The sequence below is a fragment of the Rhyacophila brunnea genome, unplaced genomic scaffold (genome assembly GCF_057557595.1).
Source record: "Rhyacophila brunnea isolate RB1 unplaced genomic scaffold, BYU_Rbru_1.0 scaffold_22, whole genome shotgun sequence".
NCBI classification, from domain to species: domain Eukaryota; kingdom Metazoa; phylum Arthropoda; class Insecta; order Trichoptera; family Rhyacophilidae; genus Rhyacophila; species Rhyacophila brunnea.
Window position 1 is genome coordinate 44,847 of NW_028232882.1, and position 27,977 is coordinate 72,823.

Below are 27,977 nucleotides of genomic sequence, written 5' to 3' on the forward strand. Positions count from 1 at the left end.
GGTGTCAATATATTATGTATTCGATCCTGTTTCAAGCAATGAAAACTGCTCCAAACTAATTTATTAATTACGAGTATATTATGACAACTCGGCATCTCAATTGATAATTTGGAACATCTCGTAATAAAATTGAATACTATTACTTCACCCTGTCACGCCCGAGTGAGGATATACAGTGAGGAAAGAGCGTGAACTTGTTGCCGATTCGGAATTTTACTGTTCGATTTTTTGCCGTACTTGTACATATAATGTGAAAGGAGGGTGAGGATGTACAGTAGTCAGAACCTTTTCGTTACTATGTTTTTTAAAATCCCAATGAGAAATGCTACGATTTATAATAAGTGTTGATAAAAAATATGGTATTATTGTTAAACACCTTTGACCAGCGATTTCCAAACTGGAGGCACGAAAAATTTAACACAGATAATGTAGCCACATGTTTGCAGTTTGCAAATGCATAGTTTATAAAACAGCCACTAGTTATAAACTACACAAAAAAACAGTCCTATAAAAGGTTGTTTGGAAACCTGTCTCTGGAAATCTCACTTCTATACTATTGTGAAGCGCGCTGGCTATCTCGTGCAAAAATGAAATAAAAGGGTCAAATCATAATCTTGATATTTGAGGCAAATTTGTTTAGGAACGATAATTTTGTAGTTAAACTTGTCTAATTGGTTGACATTTAAAAAAACTGAGTGAATAAATCAATGCAAGGACCACTAATGCATTCACTGATTTAAAAAGACAAAGTGAAGGCATTCATAGAAAATTGGAGCTTTGGAAATCAAAATTACAAAAAAATAAGTTCGCCATGTCTCCACTTTTAAATGATTTCTACGCCAGATACCTAATTAAAGCAAACAAAAATCTATTTCCTGAGTTCTTGGTTAGTTTTTTAATGCACTTGTCACATTATTTTATTAATAGTAAAAAAAGTCACCAGCTGAGCTGCTTTGTTTCAGGGCTATTAAATATTTGAAATATGTGGTTGAAAGATCCTGGTCCGGGGGCCTGCTTCAGGATGTGGGGCCCATGATAGAATCCATTTGTCAATGAACGATGATGAATTTGGATTGACTAATATTAAAATTGATTGCTAATAACAAGCACATTCGTCGCATGAAAAACCAATTAATTTAAAAATGAAAACTTGGTTTTTTTTTTCTTTTCATTTTTGTAGTTAAGTTATTGTAGTAATTATTAGTTATATGAAGTTGGCCTTGAATCTGTAATAAAATAATACACAATTAAAAGATTTTGAAATAGAAAAAAAACACATTTCCAAGCTTTCAGCCGTGCTCACTCATGAATGTCATTCGTCATTTAGATAAGTATATACACATTTTGATGTTATCTTGCAAAGAGTGAATGTAATGTTTTCAAATAATTGATATGGATTAATTATACCATCGTATTATTTTCTCGAAATCATAAACACACTATAATAGTATTTGAGTATCAACCTATGTTCAATTTGAATTGGGTTATAATAATAATATACCCGTATATATATCAATAGTATGTTTGCTACAAAATCCACCCAAGTTATCAGTACGTACTTGCACAGGTTTGATTAAAAACTATGATGAAATTAACATTTTAAAATTATTAATTCATAATATTATTTTGACAGCCCTGTTTTCTGATCGGCGTACATCTTGCAGGTGTTTATAAAATAATAATAATGATCAGCGGCAGACAATATCAATAATAATAATAATGTTTCTTGAAATAAAATCTCCGATGATTAGTGATTTTTGCGAAAAGATCGATTTAAATTAACGTACTTACGACGCCGAGGTCCTTTTTATACTAAATTATATTTAAATGTCGGGCTCTTCAGCCCCCCCCCCTTAAGTCAGATGTTTTCCGTAGAAAACATCGCGGGTTATTTTTTTTAAATAAAAACTTCTTCGATAATACTGATTTAATTATTTATTTTAATTAATTTCAGTAAATAAATTTATTATATTTAAATGTTTATTAACAATTACAAAATTTATTTTAGCTTCAAATAATTACTTAATTATTTTATAAACTTATTTAACTTAGTTATTATATAAAGATAACTAATTACTTATAACTATTTTTTTATATTTATTTAACGTACTGTTGCACACTTATATACTATGAGCCACCGACTATAAACTTTAGGAAACTATGCTCCTTTTATAAAATAAGATCGCGAATGATGACGCGAGGCTGTGACGATATGTTGTTTACAACACCGACTGACAGCTCGATCGTTACGTCACCCGTGATGACGTCGCGCTTAGCGACACGACGGATATTTCGTAAATATATCGCGAACGTATTTTAAAGAAAACTTTGCGAGTTTCTTCTACGCAGCAGCACAACCTTACGTTACTATTGAAAAATCGACGACTGACGTGTACTTACTTACTTAGGGTATGTGCTTATATATTTGGGCCACCTAGACGGTTTTTAGCGCCTATCCCCTTTATATGAAGTGCCTATTGGGAGTGAAGCATGGTTGAGAGTGAGAGGACCCGGTTTCGGCGGCTTCGCGACCGACCGAGACCAGGTTTGGGATCTGGGTGAAGGAATCTCTAGTAATTATATTTAAAAAGTGTTTCTCATGAACAAACAACAAGGAGCACCGCCGTCACAGGCCTCCATCATCTCCCCACCCCAAATCTCGCTTCTATCCGGTTCTGCGGAGTCCAGCGTTCAGTCCGTGGGGTCTAGCGTTGGTCCATTTCGAATCCAGTGCCGGGGTCATCTTCTTCCGTTCCAGACGGGTGCTCCCAGGAAGACTGAGAGAAAGGTCGCAAAACCAAAAAATCGCATCCATAATCGCATCTTTATCTTCTGATTCTTTCGGGTCTTAGCCCGATTGCTCATCAAAATTTGAGCCGCAGAGGGGGGAAAAACTCCGGAGGTGAGCAAGCCCACCTTCGGCCAAAAACCCCTCCGCTGTGGTTTTAATCTGTAGGGATGAAATTTATTATTAGTTGTCTGGTCGTCTTGGTTGGTCGGCCTTGGCAGCGTAGTGAGGATCTGAAATGAGAAAAAACAAAAACAAGAAAAGAAAGAAAATGGTAAGTTAAGTTAGGGGGAGGGGGGCACCAGTAGGAGTACCCTCCTTGGCCGGTCAAATTGGTAGTGAGCGTGTATGTCATATTGTAGTAGGTCATTGATTGTCGTGTTAGGATGGTTGTTGATGGAGATGTAGAATTGCTTCGTGAGCTTGAGGATGTGGGTTTGGAGGGTTCCAAGTTAAGATCGCTGTGGAGTGTGGTGTTCCTGACGAACCAGGGAGCATTTGTGATTGCTCTGAGAGTTTTGTTCTGTACGATTTGTAGTCTCTTGATATACTTTAGGCCTGCATATGCCCAGACGGGGCACGCGTATGTCATAATGGGGCGAACGATAGCTGTGTATAATAGCAGCTTGCTGCGGTAAGCAAGCTTGCTCCTATGTCCTATCATGGGTTTGAGCTTGGCTAAGACTATGTCAGCTTGGCGTTTCTTATCGCTAATGTGTTTCGAAAAGTTGAGTGCGGTGTCTAACGTTAGACCAAGATATTTGACCGCATTGGTCCAAGGGATTTTAGTTTTGTGCATTACCAGGTGTGACTGACGTGTATGAAAAAGCACGTTCTTTTATACTCTCCAGAAGGGAACTTCCCGAGATTTGACGTCACAGGTGCAAATTTTCCCCACTCTAAATTTATGGTTTCTTTGAATAACTAAAGAATTACTCATAATTTTGATCAAGAGATTACGTTTACGTGTAGAGGTTCAAATACTTGTCATTGAAATATGGATTTTATTAACTTAAAATACTGAAAAGGGTCAAGAAAGGTCTTACATGACTTTTCGGGGCGTGTTCACACGCGAAAAGCGGACCAATGGGGCAGTTTTTATACCCCTTCCATGAGACCAAGAGACAGACTCTCGGACCAATTACAGAAAAGCTGTTTATTTCCCGGCTTTTCCAGGAAAATATGATCATTTAATTAGGTAAAAATAAGCAACTTATGGTTACCCATAGGTGGTACAAGTTTAGTAACAATCGTAAAAGTCCCTGTAGTACTTTCAACATAGATTGGCCAAATATCTATTAATTCATTTATCGGGTTCGCGGTTAAGAAAAATGAAAATGTATCCATTCAAAACGGTGCGTAATACGAATGCGAATGATAAAAATTACTGCTCGAATGTATTAGCGCAAACAGAATGATGTAAAATTAAATTCAGCCGTTTCTTTTATACCGAAACTTCGCGCGCTAATTCTCGTCAGCTGGAAGTAGGTACAACCAAAATTTATTTAATTATATTTCGTGGGTCGGGATGTGTAGTCAGGTAAGTCACAAAACAGCAAAAATGAGATATGAATGCCAATATACTAAAAAAAAAAAATCTTTCGTTCTGTGTAGTCAATTAAGTCGTACGTCTCACCATTGGCGAGATGCATTTTCAGTCAAAACATTCTTTTTATTTTACGGGGTGTGTACACAGTTAAGTCACATGAGTAGTCAGATAAGTCAACATTTTGTGTGACTTACCTTACTACTCATAGTTGGCTTACCTTCAAACGTCATACCTACTCAGTGTTGATTTTGGTGAATCTAGCGTATTTTTAAAGATATTTTGAGAAATTTTGAAAAAAAATAACAACAAAACGTAAGTAAAATAGTCATGTTATAAATATGACTTATAAAAATAAGTAGGTATGTGTATTATTTGTAAATTATACAAAATTTATCGAATTTGATTTATTTAAATCTAAAAACACGAACACAATATCTAAACAAATAATCTTGCTTCTAGGTTCAACCACATACTCCAATAACTTGTATGTTGAGGATTCAGATGACAGCATAAAAGATCCTGATTTTAATATTTAAGAATTATTAGTCTAATTTACCATCTTATGATAGTGACGTTGAAGAACCACACCCTTCGTTCTCAAATAATGCTTCCACGATTACACATCACAACGATGTTTTAACCTGTCACCCTCATTCTCGATTCATAAGAAATAATCATCAAAAACGTAACTTAAAGGATGATACAAAAGCCTTCAAAAATGATAAAGAAGTTGTACGAAATACTGGAAAAAGTTACACAAAGAGTATAATGGAAATTATGAATACGAAAAAAAGTCGTATCAGACAAAGCAAACCAGGAAAACAGCATTTTCGACAAGTAACAGTTCCATGTTACTTGATTGTTGAACTGTTACGGAAACCAAAAAAATTGTAAATGTTGTACAATAAAAACATTGCGTGAAACTCACAATTTTTTTGAACATGTTTCGAAAAAAAACGTAAGTCTACTTCCGGTATACTTATTCAAGAAGATGCTAGAGGAAAAAATATCCCTAAAATAAACAACGAAGAAGATAGCCATAATAGCAGACACAAAATGTACTCTCAATCCCATCATATGAGAGTCATTACTCTAGAAGGGACTCTGTCAGTGTCAGAAAATACTTACCGCCACATTTGACAATACCTGAGATGTATTCTCAATATTTGAAGAGTATTAGCTCTAATCCCATCAATGTTCGTTTATACACAGAAATATTCCATAGCATGAACTTAACATTCAAACGGCCAAATAAGGATACTTGCCAAAAATGCGCGAAACTTAATATACAAATTAAGAATTCCACCGACGATGAGGAAAGAAATAAAAATCGTGAGGAATTGAAAGAGCATCATGACGAAGCTGACTTTGCATATTCAGCTAAGAGTTGTGATAAAGAGTACAGCTTGCAAGATCCCTCTTGCCAAATTGTAACATTTGACATGCAGCAATGTCTGCCCACACCAGTTGTTGAAGGTCCCTGGCCTTTAAAAAACGACAGCTATTGATTTAAATTTGACAGTGCATGATTGTGATAATAACCAGGGATATTGCTATGTATGGCATGAGGCTCTTGCTAATAGAGAAGCTAACGAGCTAACGATATCGCTTCATGCCTGTTCAAATACTTAACCGAGGGGATACATGATAGCAGTAACACATTCTGAGACTGTAAACAAAATTGATCACAATTTTTTAGTCTCTGGCCACACACATAATATGGAGTGCGATAGTGACCATCGCATAATTGAGAAGAATAAAAAGACATTTGGTGGAATGATCGAACATCCTCATGATTGGGCCAAATTAATGTGCGAGGCTGCAAAAAAAAAAAGTCACTGAAATGACTCGCGCAGATTTTTTTAACTACTCGGATCGATTAAAAGGACCATTGCAACTCAGAAAAATAGACACAGATAGAAATAAGTTTGTTTGGAGAGATGTTAAGTGGCTTCAATTCAACATACATGAACCGGGAATAGTGAAATTTCAAAGAACTCTCGACGAGACGACTGCATTTTAACAAATTTCACATATAAGACGAGACAATACGAAAGATTTGATAGACTTACATCCATATATTTTACCGTATTATAGAAAATTTTATGAGTCACTTGAGACAGTCGGGGATTTTAACCTGATACCATTGAAGAAATCCATACTGAAGTTTAATGATAACGATAAAACTTTATAATATTCATGTTTTTGTGCCTTTTCACTACTTAAATAACATTAAAGTTTTAAAAAAAGTTATAAAAATGCTAATTTTAAATTTATATATTTTATTCAATAAACTAATAAGATGTATGTATAAAATGTGTGTTTTATTGCTAATATTAGTCGGATTTACTATGGAAAAATAATAATATTACTTTGTGCGTAGTAAGGTAAGTCAATCATTTTTTGTGCAAATCCAGATAACTCAATTCCCTTTTTTTTAAACCAATTAAGTTTTAATGAAACAAAATAGTTAAAATACTTCTAGGACATATAATTGAAAGCAATGTTATTCATAAAAAAACATAACTATAATTAGGGGATGTGGGGAATTTTTTGAACTTTGTTTTTGCTATATCTCAAAATGATAATTTGTGACTTATCTGACTTCACATCCCGACCCACGATTTATAAAACACTTCAACTTAGAAGTATGACTTTAGATCCAATCTAGATTTCTACAAGTATTTATTTATAAGGTTTGAAAGTTACCTATTTAGGGTAACTTTTTACAATTTAAAATTGATCTGTCGGGGTTAATTGACAGATCTAAAGAACAATTTTTATTTGTAAATTAGGAAAGCAACCGAGTCCTTGGACTTACATTGTTAGAATTTCTATTTCCGAAATTCCTTCATCTATCTTTTATAAAGGTAGGTACTTAAAATTTGTACACTCCTTGCTATAATTAAAAACATTAATTTATTATTTAAATTAAGCGTGTGCAATCAATACTTACAAAACGTAATCATTAAATTTTAATTACGACAATATCTGATATCGTAATTAATTTATTTAAGATATTTCATATTTGTCACCGGAAAATACATCGCGACCCAAATTACGAAAAATAAAATTTGATTTTATATAATTAAAAATTGGATTAAATATGAATGGACCAAAGAGATTGGACTCCTCCCCCAGAGGTAGCACACAAATGTCAGTGTGTACTCGTTTTGTGAGAGAAAGTGTTACTTCTCTGAAATTAGGTACACTTTGCTGCAAATGGGCCATACTTGGACATAAAAACGCCCCACTGAGTATTTTTTTTATCAACACAAGCTTACAACCAATTATTTATGATAAACGTATTTTCATTATAAAAAGTTCCCGCAACGAAAAATTATACACAAATCAGTTAATAGCAAATGGTTAAATATTGGAATAAGAAATATGGTCTTGATTTTACATATTGTTCTATATAAAATAACATAGCATTATTGTTTAGATAAAACGGTTAAATAAAAAACACAAATAATTACAGTTAATTACAAACAAAAGAAAAATTATTATATTACCTACCTATTTACACATGTGTATTTTGAAAATATTTTATGAAATAAAAATATAACATGGGCTCTTTTTTGACATATTGTCTATAAAATTACTTGTTTATACAAACCTATTAGAGACAAAATACAGGTAGGTATGTTGAAAATTTGATTATATAGTTAATTACAATATTTTATCTATTTAACTCACTTTTTTAACTCTCATTTAACTCTAACACTCATTTAACGTCACTTTCCGAGAAATGCTTCCCACACAGTAATGAATATTTAGATGGCACCCAGCTCTCCCGCCCGACTGCATCAATCCACAATTTCCGAAGAACTTCATTTTTCGGAAATCTGAAATAATTTAATTTATACCTATAACATTATAAAATTGCTACATATACTCCATTACATACTTCATATAAATACAATTTTTTGTTTGGTATTCTTAAAAATATATTTAACTCTGAAATGAAATATAAAATCTATGTAAATAATGAATGTAATTAACTAGCACTAACAGTTTTTACTTTGAAAAAGACATCGTATATTTTGGGTTCAAAATAATATTATGCATACGGCCCTGGATTTTTCGCAATAAACAACCATTTGACGTTTGATGTAAAAGTTTTGAATTGTTATTGTAAAAGATCTTTTAGGAAAAACTATCAATGTATAAATAATTAATAGTATGCATATTGTTCCGAAATGCTGTTACTAATTTGTATTCTTCCATTAATAAACATTTTTTTACCGAATAATAACGTATAATACGTATAAATCGAGAGAATAACAATATCATATCCGCCATGTTGTTTTACCACACGAACTTGAAGAAGCTCCAGAATACCAACATTACCAACTGTCTTTCTCCGATTCGTATTTTTTAGTACATAAATGATAGCGTGTTCCCTCTCCAGTCTTTCAATCTCTTTGGAATGGACATTTGTTTACAATGTTTAGCAAATGATATCACATAAGTCGTTTACAATTTATTATCTATTTTTAACCTTAATCCTATACATTTTAATTACTTACATTTTACCTTATAAGACCGTTCGGTCTTCTTGAAAGAAAACTCATCCATAGTTCACTCTGAGTGGCTATAAGTCGCTCAGACTGTACTATGGGACTCATTACATAATTGTTATAGCTTTGTTTAGAGGTAGGCCGCGTAATTTCAAACAAAAATCGACATTTATGGTCGGACCGAAAAGTTGTGACGTCACAAATTTATCGCAAGGAATGTCAGCTGAAGGCGTACATTTTATGGCCGTGTCAGAGAGTTAAGAAACGACGCCTCATAAGTGACTTGTTAAAAATACGTTTTTTGCATTATTGACTATATTGATAGTATCGGCATCTAGCGACGAAAGCTGAAAATTCTTAAATATATTCTTCTTGTTTTTCCTGTATAATAATTTGTAAATGGATCATTTTGCTTGCCGTCAGCCACCTGTTAGATGCATGTAAGTAATCCTCATACTACATACATAATTATTCACTATAGATTAGTGTTTCTCATGTGCGGCCACTAGTGCTTTACAAAATATTTATTAAATTGTCGATTTTTCCTGCATTTCATAAAAAACAAATATCAAAGCCAGTTGACAGATGTAAACTTAGAAGCAGCCATGCGGCTGGCTCGCATTGGAAAACAGGAGTATTGAGGATTTTCCATTTGCATTATTTTTAAATAAATAAATAGATATATACTGAAATGTTCAAATGTCTTTTATTAAATGGACTTGTCTATAAATAAATTGATCCATTTTTTTAGTAAATAAAATTTAGCTTTTTTTTCAATCACAACAAAAGTGAAATTTGTGTGCGTACACCAGACGTTTCCATAGAACTGTCAATGTAAATTGTGCGGCCACAGTTAAATTTCACGTGAGAACCACTGCTATAGATCAGTGCTCTGCAACCAGTGTGCCGCGGTGCATTGCTCCCAAAAAAACACATAATTTTGTATATTATACAATACTTAGGTACTTAATAGCCAAATTGAGCGTAGTTATACACAAAGCAGCTATTCCACACCAACCTCAATCAGAGATACAAGCACTTTTATATAAAGTGTGTTTCTTGAAATCCACAAAGCCTCTGTATACTGTCTATACCTTTTGAATGATAGATATTATATATATATATATATATGAATTTGTGTAACTTTTCAAAAAATAAAAGCATAAAATCTATGAAATTATGATGTTTTAGCAGTCCAGGCTGTTTTGTGCAAAACTGTTTTTTTAATGAATGATCATTCTGGAATGCAGCCAACTCTTATTTTTGTAAGAAAAATCTTTATTTTTGCAACTATTTTCTTTAAAAAACTTTCTCAGTTACTTAAGTATTATGGGAATTTCAAAGTTCTGAAAATAATTCGAAAAACTTGTAAATTATAAATTAATATTTAGCTGCCTGGCACTAATTTTTACATGAAAAATCTATATATTAAATTATACATAATAAAATGAAAAACATATAATGTAAAAGAGAAAATAATGTTTATTAATTGAATGTAGAAAAACACACCTTACACAATTAGGATTTTAATAATTAGGAACTATTATCATATTATTATGGTTGCTTTATGCAGATCGAAAATGGCATATTTTTAAAACGCATTTATATGACATTTTTGTATGACAGTAGCTTGGCTGATTTGTACAGAACGTAAAACAAACGTGTGAGATTATGGAAATCACAATAACTCATTTTTTTCAAAATTGTGGCTTGGCTGCTTTGTGTATAACTACGCTCAATTAGAGTACATGGCTGGTAATATATTTGAGCATATGCATGAACTTAATAAAACAATGCAAGGTCAGAATGAAAATATATTGACGTGCTCCGATAAATAATTAGAAGGAGTTAAGTCAAGGATCTCTACAAATGTACCAAAGAACCTACCAGAGTACCAGACCACCATTGAAAACAAGCAATTATTGTTTTGGATCTGTCTCAAAAACATTTAACTTTGCATCAAAGAAATGTCATCATTACTTTCATACAGTCAATACGACTGGATTCGAAACCCTTTTGCAACCAATACCGAAAATTCTATAGAAGCACTTTCCCTATAAATTACATAGGAATTCGTTGAATTGAGAAACAACGGGACGTTAAAACTGAACTTCACGGATGTTCCATTAGCTATTTTCTGGATGTCGGTTAATAAAGAATATCCTCATATTTCCGACAAGATCAGCAGTTCAGCTCCCATTTTCTACGACATATCTAGGTGAGCAAAGTTTTTCTACTCTAAATAAAAAAAAAATAATAAACTTTCTTGCTTGAAGGGTCTTGACACTCTTGACCAAAAACTTCGGGCTGGTCTTTCAAATATCAAGTCAAAACAGTTCATTGAAACCAGGTATCAAATTAGTTATTTTATTGATAATACAAATACAAGGATATATCGTCACTGTTCTGGCAGAAGACACTAATTCGAAAAAATGACATATTGAGTTAATTATACCAAAATGTTCCTTATTTCAAACTTTACCGTCTGGAAAAACACACTAATTTTTATAAAATATACATTTACCTAAAAACAGTTTTTTGCAAACGCACTAAATGAAAAATTACGAAATGTTGCCTGGAAATAACAACTAATTGAGTTAGTGTTTTCTGCCAGGACCATTTTTGCTTTTCACCTTATACTGGCAAGCGACTTAGTGTCTATATTCTCTACAATTCTACAACAATATTATGATCTGAGAGATTGACAGAGCCTGATTAGCAATTATAAATATTGCTTTTAATCATCATAGTCCTTTTATTTATACATTTATTATTTTATAATCAAAATCGACAACAAGCCACTGATGTATAAAATACATTAAACAGATTATTTACATGTAGTCCAGGTGCGTTACCTAACAAGCCGTATACATAATCAGAGAGATACTTTTGTGATTTGTCTACTTGAAATGATAGTATACACGAAAGGTTATGGTACCAGGTCGGGAAGTGGTCGTGACTCCCAATCCTCAACTCCGTAACTTGGTACTTGATGAGAATCCCGCGCGTACATCGGATTCGTCGGAATCATATAAAGTTTGTTTTGCAATTTGTCTACCTGAGACGATAGTACATATACACGAAAAGATATAGCACCATGCCAAGGAGTCGACGTGGCTCTCACTCCTCACATCCTCGATGGGCACCGCGAACGCACCTCTGATTCACCTGCACAATATGATATACCTACACGGTCTATTTTGTAATTCGTCTACCTAAGACGATAGCAAGTAGGTAATACACGAAAAGTCACGGTAGCAGCATCGGAAGTAGTCGTGAATCCAACTCCTCACTACTTAACTTGGAACTACAATTACACTGTGTGAGCATCTTAGTTTCGTATGCATATGAGAGATGCAGTATGACTTTGTATATTATTTAACGCTTGGTTACTTACGCTATTATTACGCTATTATTGGTTACTTTGGTGTTAGCATCATTCTTCTTCTTCATAGTAGGAACCTCATGGCCGAAGGTCGTGACTCATATGGGCTCCACCCCTATGTACACCCAACTTCGTGTTCAAATTAACTACGAATTTAATATGTGCTTCTACTAACAAAGCTCACGTGACTCTTCTAACATGAAAGACGCAATTGTTTCATTTGTGATATATCTACCCGAGGCAATAGGAAACCAGGAAAGTCATGTTTCCAGTCGTAGAAGTGGTCATGCCTTTCACGAATCACCACGTAACTTGACTACATGCACATGGTTGATTTTCTATTAAGCCACTGCTGAAACACTTTTTCGTAATAATTATGAGGGATGCAATTTATTTTATGATTCGTCTGCAAGAGCCATATGCACAGTGACGTCCCGTGGGGGTAGGCAGATTGAGCGTCGCTTGGGGGCGGCAGTTACCCGAAGAGCGAACAATCGAGGGGAATCATTAGGTATATATAGAAATAGCTACCTAAACTTAGTTATAACGGAAATATCTTTCCTTAAAAAAAATCAGCTCACTAGTTGGAAACAAAGTGTATTCATAATTACTAAAAAGGTTTAATAGGACTGTAATTTTTTGCCGGGTTCGCGATGTCTCGCGATGCCTAGTTTACTTCCGTTGTCCTTGTACGTCACGTCCTTGCGCACATGCGCAGATTAGCGAATTGCATTTGAATTATAGGTAGGTACCTACATACTTACATACCTACCCTAATTTTAAAAAAATCCAAATATTTTTGCCAGTCATTCGCGAGCTTTGGAAGTTGTTACGTGTATTTTAAAATGTATCTGAAACCGTGGACTCACAATATTTTTTGTCTATTGAAGTAGACATGTATATTAGATTTAGTGGTATAGGTATTGTTAGTAATGTATCCATACAACACATTTCATAGATATTGGTGTCATGAAAGGATGATAAAAAATACGGTAGGTATTAAAAAAATGAGGCGGCATTTCGGCACTGCTTAGGGGCGGCATTTTGTCTTGGAACGTCACTGCATATGCAGTAACTCACTTGATATTTTCTGGGACAACAAGGTGTCTGTAGGTGGATGTATTTTCGATGAAATTGTTCGCCAAGTGAAGCTGGGCTGAAAAACTTTTGACCGTCTGAATAATGTCTTCAAAAATGACCCGTGCCTTAAGCGCAAAATGTTAAACCAGTGTGTGCTTCCCGTAATTACAAGTGCGTGTGAAACATGGACCCTAAGTAAAGGAAAGACCCAGAAACTTATAGTAGCACAGCGTGGTATAGAGAGGTGCATGCTGGTCATAACGCGAAATGACCAAAAAGCGGAATGATTGTATAAGAGAACAGACAAGGGTTTGCGATGTAATAGTGTTCTCTAAAAACCACAAATGGAAATGGGATGGATACATAGCTCGAAAAAGGGACAACCGATGGACAAATGTAGTCATCCAGTGGTACCCAAGAGGTACAAAACGTCTGCAAAATAGACCTAGAGGCCGCTGGATCGATGAAATGGTTAAGTACTGCGGAACTACGTGGCAACGCAACGCACAGGATAGAGAGAAGTGGAATCAGCTTGGAGAGGGCTTCATCCAGCAGTGTATTGATTCAGACTGATGATGATGACTCTAACGATGCTACTTTTCCACCAATGATAGTTACTCTGAAATTCCCTTAATTAATATGTCTTCTACAAGTCACTATTTACACATGTATCTACTTATAATCTCTACGCTCTATAAGAATATACTATTGCAGTATGTATCTATCTCATTTTTTTTATAAAAATACCTAGATAATTTTACGTACTAAAATTTTTCCCTAAAACTATGACAATGGCTTGAGAATATTCTGCATTTTTCTCCTGGCAGAAAACACTAAATAACACTTAGTGTAATCAGTACCGCTTAAAAAGACAAAATGTGTTCTGGCAAAAAACACTAATTCGTTTTTTTCTAAACAAATAAGAAAATAAACATAAAAAAAGAAAATTTTACTTTTTTTTTAACTTTAACATTCTTAATAAATAAACAGTCTTTATTTTAAAGTCATCATTTTTACGATTACTTAATAAACTCACATGATAGACCATTTCAAACATTTTAAAAACTTAAAAGTCAAATTACTCGAAACTAGTATTCTCGAATTAGTGTTTTCTGCCAGAACAGAGACGATATGTACATTTTTAGTTCTTCGTAGGTGTTATGTATATTTAATTATATATTAAATAAAAAAAATGTAATATAATTCTGGTGCATGGCTCCCACAAGGTTCAGGGCTCAGGAGGGGAGGAAGGCGGTGTGGCAGGTCAACCAGATAAGTGAGATAAACACAGATTACAAATTTGTTCTAATAGTAAAAAAAGTAGCCTGGCGCTATTTTACTCACTGCCATTAATATTTTAAAACATACGATTGTGGGATACAATTATTTATTATTATTGTGTCAATACTCGACAAATAATTATTCTTAACCCGACAACTAAGCATAATTCAAGTGGATGTATTAATAAATACAAAAAATCGCTAAACATACAATCAATACCATTAATTTTACTTCGAACACTATTAGAAAAACGCTATTTTAAAGTATCACACTGTCTTTAACCTTAGCGATAGGTAGGGGGAGCATGTTTGCGTGTATAAATTGTTTTACGTGTGGTGTGCCTTGGAATTCTGGGAAGACCTTTAGTGTGCCGTGGGTGAGAAAAGGTTGCGGAGTACTGCTATAGATGACAAAAACACTGATTTGTAATATCAAACACTAAAGGCCGGTTCAGATTAGTTGAGTAGTCTAGTCAAGTGGGGAGTGCTTAGTTACCACTAAATGATTAACTGAAAAATGTTCGAACACAGCATTTGAGTGAATGAACACAAAATGAACAGAGCACAACGTAACAAAGCAAAAATTAATAATCAACAATTTTTTTATTCAATGAATAATTTAATTAAACATTAAAACATGGGTATACTATATTCAATTTTGAGACATTGTTTATTGGCAGATAAAACCAGACAAAAAGAATTAGTTTTAAGATGCATGCAACCAATTACATCTAGAAGAAAAAAATGAAGGTACATCAAGAAGGAAGGCTAATCACACATATTTCTTCGATGTTTGTGGTGAAAATATTCGAGTTTGCAAACAGCATTTCTTGGCCAATTTAGATATCAGCAGTAACACTATAAGTACATACTACACTAAAGAAGGCAAAAGATGGTTTTCTCGAAACTGATATAAGAGGTACTGCTCTGAGCTACAAAAAGACAAGCAACAATCTCAATAATGATGTTGAAGACCATATAAGAAGTTTTTAAAGAATTGAGTCTCACTATTGCCATGCAAGAACCGAACGGGAATACATGGACTATTAAATATCACTATGATGTATAATAATTTATATAAAGAAAAATGTTTGAACAGCGGCCAGCAGTATGTTAATCAACCGATTTACAGTCGTATATTTAATACGAAATTTAATATTTCATTCTTCAAACCGAAAAAGGATCTCTGTTCATTTTGTGTAACATATGAAAAGAACAGTTCCGATGATGATAAATTAAAAAGGAAGGAATAGTACGAAACACATATAAGAAAAATGTCCAACTTGCTCAGAAAAAGAAAAAGCTAAAAAGATAGCTCTTGAAAGGAACGATATCGATAAGTTGAATAAATTAATAAAAAGCTACCGAAATGACGAGTAATTTTTTTTCTTTAAATGACTAAAGACAAATGTAAATGGCAGCAGGTAAAAGCAATCCAGGTTAATAAGGAAGAACCTTGTATTATTAAGTACAAAACATCATACTCAGAAGAAGAATCTGCGTGTCAATTCCAGATAACAAAGTGAAGGACCTTCTCTCAAAACCCGCAAAACCAATTTTTTTTATAATACAAAACAAAAAAGAAATATATATTATATATATTAATAAAATAAAACAAAAATCAGAATCAAACATATTTATTAGATTAGACTTTTTTTAAATATTAAAAAATAAGCTAAACAATAAATTTTAGTGAGAAGTTTGATTTTGTGTGGCAGAACTAAGTGCATCAATATCAATATCGAGTGAGGTTGTTCCTACATGCAAACAGTTTTCCAAATGCACATCAGTGATTCGTGTTCTCACTCGGGATTTGATATGCTTCATCCGACTAAAAAGCTGTTCACACATGTAAGTGTTTCCAAATAGCGAAGTCATCATTAGAGCATGTTTGTAAAATGCAGGATATTTCTCCTTGTCCAAATATGTTTTGTAAAACTCATCCAAACCAACCTGATGGAATTTCTTCTTTAACTGTTCATCGCAACATAGTTCACAATGTTCCATTTGTAAATTTCCTGGTAATAAATTCACGTCTACAGAGAATGGCGTAACAAATGCAGCAAAAAGCACACGGTGCTTTTTAAAATCTTGAGCCAATATCGAATCTCAATTTGCGAAATTAGCACATCTAGCGGTAGCATTTGATATTATTTTTATTTTCTCACTGCTCTACGGGCTTAAAGTTGACACCCAGCGGGCCACATGCGGCCCGCGGGCCACGGGTTGGCCACCCATGCATTAGACATATAAGTAAAATTCATTGAGGCGTCTTATCATCAAACACAGCAATGTCATATTTTTACCCAGGAAACAGAAATGATGGGAAGTGCGTCACCTTCTGGGTATGTGATTAGGCCGCCAAAATGCGATATAGAGGTCGCCAGCATAGGGCCGACGACCGGGGTCGTGTCAGTACCTATTTTGTAAAACAAAAATAAATAATGTAGTTTTGACACCCCGGAAGTCCGGGTAGGGAGGGGAGTCGGGACCGCACAGCCCGATCCGACCTCCGCACTCAACTCTCCGGTCGACCTGACGTTAATGACGCCCTCGGTAGCGTGCAGTCGGTCGATACGTGTGAGTCACACGACCAGCTTCCACCCTTCGACTAGTTCAGTGATGTAATTGTTCAGGGCGGTCGATCGAAGCTGGTTTTTGGGTTGGTAGAGCACGCTCAGTGTAAGGTTAGGTCTTGACAGTTGGGGTAAAATATAGGATGCCGGGATGATAAAAGTGATGAACGCACCAATTAATCGACGCAAAAGTCAACGTTTTTTATTATTAATTATGGTTCACAAAAAGTTACATACACAACACAACACACAGGACACAATTATTAAGTTTACACAGTTTAATTTTGCAACAGCCCAAAATTTGTTAATGATGAACGCCGTGGGCTGCGGCAATTAAAATTTAAGGATCAGTGGGACACGAAGTCCGTCACGTATCGGAGGCTTCAGCTTACTCACCTGGCAGTCATCACCACTGGTTATGTCCCCGTTTCAGCCTTATCGCTGTCACTCTTGATCTACCACTGAACGCTCACCCTCTCTCTGTCATTCTCGCTCGTGGCGGAACGCTTGGCCTTTACTTGGGTTTTACCTAAAGGGTCGTCCAAGTCACCTTTTTGCCAGGTAGTCGAAAGTTACAGCGATTTCGGAGGGATCGAGCCCAAAAGAAACAACATTAGGTATGGTTTTTTAAATATTCGAATCACGACTATAAATATTAATCCTGCGTGATCAACCTTTATCTCGCCCATCTGGTAATTTGAACATTTTTAGTTAATAAATACAGAGCATTTTATTCATCGAGCGGCAATAGAAGGACATTTGGCTTGGCGAACTATAAGAAACATGAATGTGACATCCATATCTTCGCTCGTACTTTACCCTAAAGGGGTCCTCCATGCACGTAGAAACGTGGAGGTATCAGTTTTATGTTTAGTATATAGCATTATGCGTGCAAAAAATGTTGGCAATTTAATAAAAATGTCTTATTTCTTAATTTATAGGTATAATTTCTGAAAAAAAGTATTTTAAAATGATGTTTTAGTATGCATACAACATTTTAAAATACTTGCTTTAAGAAATTATACATTTAAGAAGATATAAAACATTCCCCTCATACATAAAAATTTAAAGATCTAAAACTCTGAATTCACTACTTGTTTCACTGTAACAATGCTGCATTTATTTTGTTTAGTTGTATAGTTTAATTTTGTTTATGACATTATTATATAGATTAGTAATTATTTTCGCAATTATAAAGTTTGACAATGTCTATTTTTTTATGGCACCAACGATTTTTCTATCAGCTATAATATAAAAATAAATATTTGTTTGTTTGTTCGTGTTTTATGCACGCTGCCATACCGTTCATCCGATTGCAATAAAACTTTGTCAACTTATTGCTTGCACTTTCGCGAAGAGTATAGGCTATATCTTATATATAAAAATGAATGCCTGTCTGTCTGTCTGTTTGTCAGACCCGTATGCGTTCCTATACCATTCATCCAATTGCGATGAAATTTTGGCAAGTGGTTGTGGTAACACCCGCAAAGGTTTCTGAATTAGTACAACCATCTTCTTCTTCTTCTTCTATTCTATATTCTTCTATTCGTATGCGTTCCTATACCATTCATCCGATTGCAATGAAATCTTGATCAAGTGTTGTGCTCACGCCCGCAAAGGTTTGTAAATTGATAAAACCATTTTCTTCTTCTTTTTCTTCTTTTCTATCTTCTTCTACTCGTATGCGTTCTTATACCATTCATCCGAATGCGATGACATTTTGACTGGTTGTTGTGCACCCGCCCGCGAAGGTTTCTGAATTAGTACAACCATCTTCTTCTTCTTTTATTCGTATGCGTTCCTATACCATTCATCCGATTGCGATGCACTTTTGACCAATTGTACGCACACCCGCAAAGGTTTCTGAATTAGAAAAACCATCTTCTTCTTCTTCTTCATTATTATATCTTCTTCTATTCGTATGCGTTCCTATTCCATTCATCCGATTGCAATGAAATTTTGATCAAGTGTTGTGCTCACGCCCGCAAAGGTTTCTGAATTGATACAACTATTTTCTTCTTCTTTTTTCAGATTCCGGCATTCTGGAAAGCCGCTAAAAACTATACTGAGTATATACGGCAGAATTACAAGATACTGACGTGGCCTGGAATTACGCAAGAAGACTGGCAAGCAAGAGATTCCTGGAGGCACTGTGTGGTGTCCCACATAAGGGGTAGACATGGTTATAGAAGAAGAACAATATAATTTAAATGTAAACACGGGCACGGAAACGTAATATATTTTAAATATATTTTATACGATTGTATTGCAAATCAAGGGTAAAAGGTGAGATTTTTAACTTATCTTGCAAGATTTCTTGGATTTCATTGCAGAAGGCGATATATTTAAAGGCAGTATATTTAATTTTTTAGTCATTGGATCGTTAGGCACTTACGTTGTTTAAATATAATATCTATTTGTAAAATTCTTATTTTAATAATAAATTGAATTCTGACACTTTCATAAATGTTACCATTAAGACGATAAGGCACGAAACAAGTCATTATTAATTAATTGTCGAAATAATTCTTCGATTACAGGCAACCAAAAAGTAATATAAAGTATGGTAAAACATTTTTATAAAATTCCCAACAATTAAATATTAATTAATGTCCAGGAAAATAATGCAACATTCACCTTTCATATGCGATACGTCTCTTAAGAGACGTATTTCTTGGGTGCATTCTCATGAGCACGTCGGAGGCGCCGGCGCATCTCATTGGGAAAGCGTCCGTAGCACCGTTGGCAAACAGGCTTTTCATCGCACTCATAGAACTTGCTGCGCAGGTTGAGATGAGTGTCGCACACCGTGCACGAGAAATGGTGGACACACCAGGCCTTATTCAGGGCGATGAACACTGCAAATACACATGTGCATCATAATAATATCTTATTCGAATGTGCCGAGAGGGTTGTGGAATATTTGGGCTGGATTCCAATAAGCTACTTAGTCGGTTAACTGATCCTGAGATCCTGAGGTTGAAGATGCGGGAATTCAGAATAAGGAAGTAAAGATGGTGCAGAGCAATCAGTGTTCAAGGAGGCCAGGGCCCGCACCCTGGTGTATAGTGCCATTAATAATAAAAATAAAGAAGTAAGACATGAAGAATGTGATATTTTCTAAATAAGAAAATACCTATATTGAAACATAAAAATAGTTGCTTAAAACAAAAACTGTTGTTCCAATTGAAGATCTTGGCATAAAAACAGCAAATGTCACAAAACACTTTTTTTTCAGGAGAGGGTAAAAACATAATATCTTGGTTGTCAAAAGAAATTTTATTAATTTGACAATGAGAAATTATAGAGAAATCGTATATTATGCACTATATGAATGTAAAAAAAATATTAAATTTATTTCGGTTAAATAGATATTTAAAAAAGAATGAGTGTGACATTTGCTGTTTTTATTGCAAAATTGAAAAGATCGAAATGTAAATAGTATGACTAAAACTATAATTTTATTAAATAAAATAAAGAATATATATTTCTGTTATTTCTTAATCATAATACAACTTTTAATAAGGTTTGGACATATTATTTACCTATTAACAAACGACTTCAATGTTTCTAAAAAATCAAGAATTAAATATTTGAAAAAATGTTTTAATCATGTGCGGGTTAATACCGATTAGCTTCATAATATTATTGATTTAATTTAATAAAACACATTTTTTAGTATCTACTTATTCCACTTTTAATAAATAAATCTGGACCGGTTTCGTCCGCCTCTGTTTTTCTGCCAACTGTTTTCAACAGTTGAAAATGTCCCTCTAAGGTGGACGAAACCTATCCAGATTTATTTATTAAAAGTGGAATAAGTACTAAAAAAATGTGTTTTATTAAATTAAATCATTAACACAATGGATTTCTACCATGAATTGATAGTAAACACGAAAAAAGAAAACCGATTAGCCTAGTCTGACACCTTCACTATCAGCAAATTAAACGATACATTTATTGGGTTTTGTAAATATTTAGCTAATTTTAAAATATTTTTTTATTTAGCTCCTTTCAATGGAACTAATCCACCATATGTTGTTTTAAATGCAATCGTGACTTGCATTTGATTTTTATTCACTACATTGAATCTATCCCACAGCCTAGAAACTGAAATGTTCGCAAAGCACTTCTCCCTTACTAGCCTGGTCTATTTTGTACATTATAACTAGCCTACAAATTTTTACAGAAAAATGTCAAAGTTTTAACCTATATTTCATATTAAAAAAATCTTTTTCTCCGTTTAGATTTTATAATGAAGGGCCCAGAATTTTCCTTATTGCATCCAACTGAACAATAATGAAAGTCACCGTTATTTGGTAAAAACGTTGCATAGTTTTGTTAATTTTTCTCTTTCGAGACGTTTCAGATGTCTATGCTGGTAATATTCATGATAAAATATAAAAAGAATCATTAGAAAACGTTCAAGGACGAATCAAGAACAATTTGACAGCTATAGAAATGCAATAAAATGAAAATGGAAAAAAGTGGACATTTTTTGATGTTTTTATGCCAAGATCTTCAATTACATAACATTATATTTAATTTGGAAACATCTCAGAAACATATGTATCAGGAAAAATCTTTAAAAAAAATATACCCATCGGATTCCGGCCAATGTGCCTTCCAAGATTTTATCTAATAGGTATGATGTTGAGGTCTCTACGAATTATGTATGTTCAATAAAAAATGTTACATTCTTAAATCTTGTGAATATTCATTTACATAATAGTTTATTACATAATATTGTTTAAACTATTTTTTTTATCATTGGAGATCCTGACGTCGGTTATGAATCAAAGTAAGTACCTATTATTGGTACCTTGATTCAAACCACAAAAGCTGATAACCAAAATTAATGCAATTTGTTAAGTAATTCAGATGTATGAATATTTGCCGATTTTGTTGTAATTAGGTAGGACACAGGTGGCTCAATGGTAAGGCACGTCGGCACAAATCTGATGGATGCAGGTTCGGTTCCCGTCCGGTGTTATAGTTTTTCAATGATTTTTTCTAATAGGTATAGGTAAGGTGTTTTCAAATATTGCCCTGTTATTGTCCCATTTATCTCAAATTTAGCACACTATTGTGTGTAGATCACGCAGCCTTTCATCACACTGAGAAAGTGACGTTAGACCTGGTTCGACTACATGCTATAGATCAGGGGTGGGCACACTTTTATATTCTAGGATCGACTAGTTGATAAAATTATTTATGGCGATCGACTGATATTGCTTGTAATTATAACATGCGAGAACAATAAAAACCCATTTTTTTATAATTCAAATATGTATTTTGAAAACAGATATTTATAAATATAAAAAATAACAACACAAAAAATCGAATTAACGACAATAATATAATATTATTATGTCTTTCACTTCTAAAAAAAATAAGTAGGTACACATTAATATTGTAATTTCGACATAGTTACACAATTTACCTGTATATCGAATATTAGAAATTTTGTGGTAGCCAAGTAACATGCAACCCTTCGCCAGGAAACATACTTAAAATAAATTCTATACATGAATTATCATTTAATTACATCAATAATTATACCACATCAAATTGCATCGCACAGCCATGTATTTTAAAATGTAAATATCTGTCAAGGAAAACAGTTTTTTTTTAACACACACTTTTTTTACTATTCGAGCAAATTTGTGGTTTGTGTTTTTCTCACTTAACTGGTCGACCCGCTACGCCGGGCCCCCCTCAGGCTACAGCCCTGCCTGGTGGTGTATGATGCAATGATAACTAATACAAGTGGGTATTGCTTCCTAATTTTTACATAAAGTAATAAACCCAACATGATTCCCAACCATTGCAGGAGCTCCATCAGTCGTTACCGATACTGCTTTATAAATACATCTTCTCTTTTGGATCGTTCCATCATTGGTAAAACTGTTAATAATTCTTCTGAAGCAGACATATCTTTAAAAACCAATCGAATTAAAACACATAGGTACCTTGTTGTGCAATATCCGTGAAATCTACCGATTCGTCAAATTGCAATGATAGGAATTTACATTTATTTTATTAATGTTTTCCTGTAGAATTTCTTCTAAGTTTAAGCTCATTACTTGTGTTCTTCGCATGACTGTATTTCTTGATAGTGATATGTAAGAGAAGAGATAAGAACCAGCAGATTTTAAGAGCTGGAACGTCGAGTAGTTTTGACAAAGTGAGTTGGTTTGAACAAGAAATAGTTCAATAATATTATTATTATGTCCGCGATCGACGCACTGGCCATCCCTGCTATAGATGTTTCGAGAGAATTTCAACGTAGCCTGCTTGTCCCTCAAGCCAACCGGATTCTGGCGTCCTGAAAGGCCGCTAGATACCATATACAGAGGGTAAATGAGCTAAGGGATGCTGGCATCACCTGGGAAGATGCAAGAAGGCTGGTGGGCGATATGGATTCTTGAAGGCGCAGTGTGATATCCATATGCTCTAATTAAGGAGCGGATATGGTCAAAAGAAAAAAGACAGAATCGTGAGCATTTGAATTGAATCACCTTAATTAAGAATATCTAAAAATGCACTTCTTACCATCACCGACGATAACTTAGTTGCAGACGAAGCAGAGGTTTCCGAAGAGCATGTGGTAATGCGTCTCGCAGTACGCCAAGCCTTTCTTCTCGTAGTGGCGATGGTCATGGAAGGGCTTCTCGCACTTGGCGCAAACAAAGTGCTGCAATCAGATCAAACCAAAGATGTTCAAGTAAAACTTCCTTTTATGTGGATAAAATCTTCAGATTTGAAAATAAACCTATACAAATGGTTACGTTACCATGGCTAATAATTACAATCTGCAAGTTATTATGAAGGACAGATTTTATTGTAGGAAACTTAAAAATTCAGATTATGGCAGGTTTGCTTTCTGATTGTTAATGTTCAGTATTTTGTCCCATTTGGAGACCTTGGTTCATTTAAAGAGTATTTTTCTGAATCCATAGATGTATTTAACTCAAAACTGCCTACATCTGCTTATCAGCAGAGATTTTGCCTGACCACCGCATAAAATCACAAATAACAGTATGTACACAGATAGGTAATCATAACAAGACATCAACAGCAGACCGCCATTTTCGTTTCTATTTACGTGTACAGTGGTGAAGAGTGAAGGTAGACAGTGGAGTTCCGACAAATATAGTGTACACTAAACTTCGTCAGTCGTACTTCTTTGTTTTCATTGAACTAAGTATACAAATTGCAGATGGTGTGGGATAGTTTATAAAATTCAATTAAACACTGCCTAACCAAACCATAATAGATGAAATATCTAAAATCATGAATGCCACTGACATATTCAGTGCTGCCTGATTTATGTTCATGGTATAATTATTATATATTGGTCTAAAAAAGTTGTCTATTGTTATGACAGACTATAAGTAAGTATGCGAGATAAAACAAGAAAATAAATGCAAAGTTGTAAGAGTCACACCTCAACATGCCAATGCTTTCCGAGAGCGGTGACCACTCTCTCCTCGATGGGTCTCCTGCAAGCTCCACAAATGGGAATGCCCATCTTGTCATGGCAGCGGAGGCAGTACAGCTCATTCTGATCGGGAAAAAAATATATCATCATAACATTCTTTCTTAAGTATTGGCCGTTTGCAGCAACGGCGACATCTGATAAAACACACAAGAAGCAAAGAGTACAATAATATACTTACACCAAAGAAACAATAGATGCACGACTTATCGATAAAGTAGTAAACTGCAAAACCTACTTATCAGTGACAGCTTACCAATTTATTTCGCTCACTAGTCATACTGTCGTGAATAGACCTATTCCAAATGCTCCTTCTCATTCCTTCACACTATAAATTGTATCAGTGCAAAAATAAATATAATTTCTCCAGTGTTTTTATTAAAACATTAAATCTTCCGAAATTATTTTGTGAATAAATTTAAACTAACAACTTTAAATCTTTACTTTCAAAAGCTTGCATATAACAAATCCTTAAAAGCAACCTTCAACAAAGCTCCGTAGAAATGGTATGAAGCCACTGTTTTCATATATTTAAATTGTATCACTAAATTGATCAAATTGGTTCTAAACAAATTTAAGACATACGTACTAAAACAATCTGTTTTGAAATTGTTGCCGGTACGAGTGAGGTGACCTCATTGTTGTTCTGGTGATTTCGGCAGATTTGACGTGACAATGTTCGTTTAAAGGTTCAAAATGTGCTTGCGCCAGTCTGAAAACATTTTAAATACCAAGAAAAACGATATTACATACTTTTTTCCTGTAGCGGCAGCATACTGTGACAGCACATAACATTATCATAACGTATTTGAACCTTTACTGTTTGACATAAACAATGAGTTGTATTGGGTTGGTCATTACCATGTCGTTGGCAGCGTACCCTGGACGGCTCTTGACTTCCCTGGCAGTGTGGTCGAGCTCCACATTATTGCAGGTGGTGCAGGTGAAGTGGTAGCCTAGGTGCACTTCCCCTCAGAAGCGGAGAGGATCTCCGCCGATGATGCCACTGGAAAATATCCGAACATTAGATTGAACGGTTCATGGTAGAAGCATTCCATTGAAAAATAACCTCATCCGTACCAAGGCTAGGATACGAAGCCGTAAATTTCGATTGTAGTGCTTGTTGTAAAAAAGTAATAGATTAAATAATTTGAACGAAATATTCAATCGCAAATCTTCATTTACTGCAGACAGGTTACCGCATTGCATTTGAAGATAATCAATAACTGTTACTACCATTGTAATTCGCAATTCCCGGCAATCCCGGCCTTTAGAGTTGACCTAATTAACATAGAGTAAAACTTCGTTAATACGAATTCCACGGGACCGAAAATCGAAAATAAATTCGAATTACGAAACATAAGAAATGTATGGGGCAAAAATATCCAAATTTAAAAAAAATGATTTTCATTAATTTCGTTTACGATCATAGATGTGCCTACCAAATTTCCGATACAATTCTTTCAAATTAAAATCTGTGCAAATACCATGTGTCATTAATCTATTAACTGAAGTAATATAGGTAGGTATTTACCACCATGTGTTGAGCTAGAATTATAAAAAAATATGAAATATTTATTTTTCCAATTTGTCAACACAATTGTTTGGCATTGGTTCTCTAGTAAAACTATGTGAAAATCCAATAAACAATCAACAATTAAATACCTACAGGCCTGAAAAATGTGAGATATTGTTTTTCCTTTGAGTGGAGTGCAGTTGTGCCTGTCATGACATACCGCTGTGTGTGTTAATGTGTCATAAAATGTCAGGATTATTTGTATTACCTTAAATAAGTAATTTAACATATTTTAAGAAAAGTCTGTCACAATTTTCAATGACTGGGTCATGAAATAGTATTACGATTTATTGAATATTTTTATATGCCAGGACTCTGAAAACATTTAGAATTACGATATTCGAATTAAAGGTATGGTTTTATATGAAAATAATGTTCAAGGGACTTTTTTTCTGCGGAAATTTTGAATTACCCGTGTTCTTATTAATGAGGTTTTACCGTAGATGGCAACATGTTCTGATACCGCCTAAAGCATGGCATCCTCAGAGGCCATGAGGCCTGAACCATCATTGGGCGGATTCATGCAGACATGAGGAGATCGACTGCGAGACAGAAATGTCTAGCCCGTAAGCTTAGATGTATGAAAATTTATAGTCACCCTTTTGCAACTTCAACAAAATTTAATACAATCATTCTAGCCCTTAATATATGTAAAATCCTGTATTCTTTTATACCTACATTAATTCTACAAGCAAGCCAAGTAAAACCTACGCATCATGCAAAACGCATCACAGTTGTATGCAAAAATACAGAAAAGTATTCTTTCATAGTCTAGTACGGGTCAGTGTCATAAAATAATATAACATTTCTACAAAATTATAATTCTATGTAAGACAAAGGGTGCCAGAAAATGAGAGTCATAAAGAAAAATAATTTGTCTCGTAAATTTGTTTTACAGACAGTAGAAATTTTCAAGAATGTTTTATAAATCGTGCCTCCTCCTTCTTGTCATTGTATGGAGCTATTTGACAGGTTGTGAATATTGGTAAACGTCAAAAATGCTCTGCGCTGTATAGTTTGTATTATTTCCGGCAGGTTGGCCACTATCGTTATACTGCGCATGCGCATACGCCATGCAAGTTCCATCAATTGCGTGACAATTCAGAGCCGCTAAACTTTTTCAATCCATGCATGCAAGCTTGCACGATAACACATACTGAGAGCAGTAAATCCATGCACGTGTAATGTATCCTCAAACAAATGTGGTAGGTACCAAACATACAAGACTCGGTATATAAATTGCACTGTATCAGATATTTAGACAAGGGGGGAAAAAAAATACTTTGTGACAATATACGAACCGGAAGACGTTTGAATTCATCGTGAATAGTATCCCTCAAACTTAAGCGGAATAATATTATGTTAAAATGTCCAAGAATTTGATAGGACGGCGTCTGACAGGGTGAAATACGTAAATAATATAGTATGTAATAATATGCAATGTACCAAAACAACGTATAACAGACTGAAAACTTCAATAGATGGTCAATTAAACGTACAAAACACAATAATTAACCTGTACGTTTGCAATGCTCATAATGATGTCTTTAAAAGACAAGTTGTGAAATGATTTGGTCTCCAGGGTGGATATCATGTCATCCAATCTGACCAGACATGTTCTGCAAATCTTTTGGCATATTAAATTATCTTGACATACCGACATTTTGCCGTTTTAATTATAGTGTATCTTTCCATTTCTTGTACCAATTCTAGCAATGT

The 27,977-nt window shown here is 34.3% G+C and overlaps 1 protein-coding gene across 9 annotated transcripts; it reads right to left on the reverse strand.

Moving 5' to 3' along the window:
* Positions 1 to 174: 174 nt before the first annotated feature.
* Positions 175 to 27,975, reverse strand: LOC147069913 (LIM and senescent cell antigen-like-containing domain protein 1). Of its 9 annotated transcripts, none has more exons than XR_015070955.1 (7): positions 27,775 to 27,975; positions 25,544 to 25,688; positions 25,272 to 25,394; positions 24,632 to 24,748; positions 23,737 to 23,878; positions 19,819 to 20,039; positions 175 to 1,226 (listed from the first exon to the last, which is right to left on the reverse strand). XR_015070955.1 is itself a non-coding variant. In XM_085949511.1 (6 exons), exons 4-5 carry the CDS (start codon positions 24,713 to 24,715, stop codon positions 23,753 to 23,755), a joined length of 210 nt encoding a protein of 69 aa, XP_085805637.1. In that variant the 5' UTR covers positions 24,716 to 24,748; positions 25,272 to 25,394; positions 25,544 to 25,688; positions 27,775 to 27,975; the 3' UTR covers positions 18,600 to 20,039; positions 23,737 to 23,752. The 9 variants fall into 9 exon arrangements, 5 of the variants coding, with proteins under 5 accessions (XP_085805637.1, XP_085805636.1, XP_085805632.1 ...); XR_015070954.1 differs by lacking the exon at positions 175 to 1,226 and adding an exon at positions 9,546 to 9,779; XR_015070956.1 differs by lacking the exon at positions 175 to 1,226 and adding an exon at positions 18,972 to 19,223.
* Positions 27,976 to 27,977: the final 2 nt, after the last annotated feature.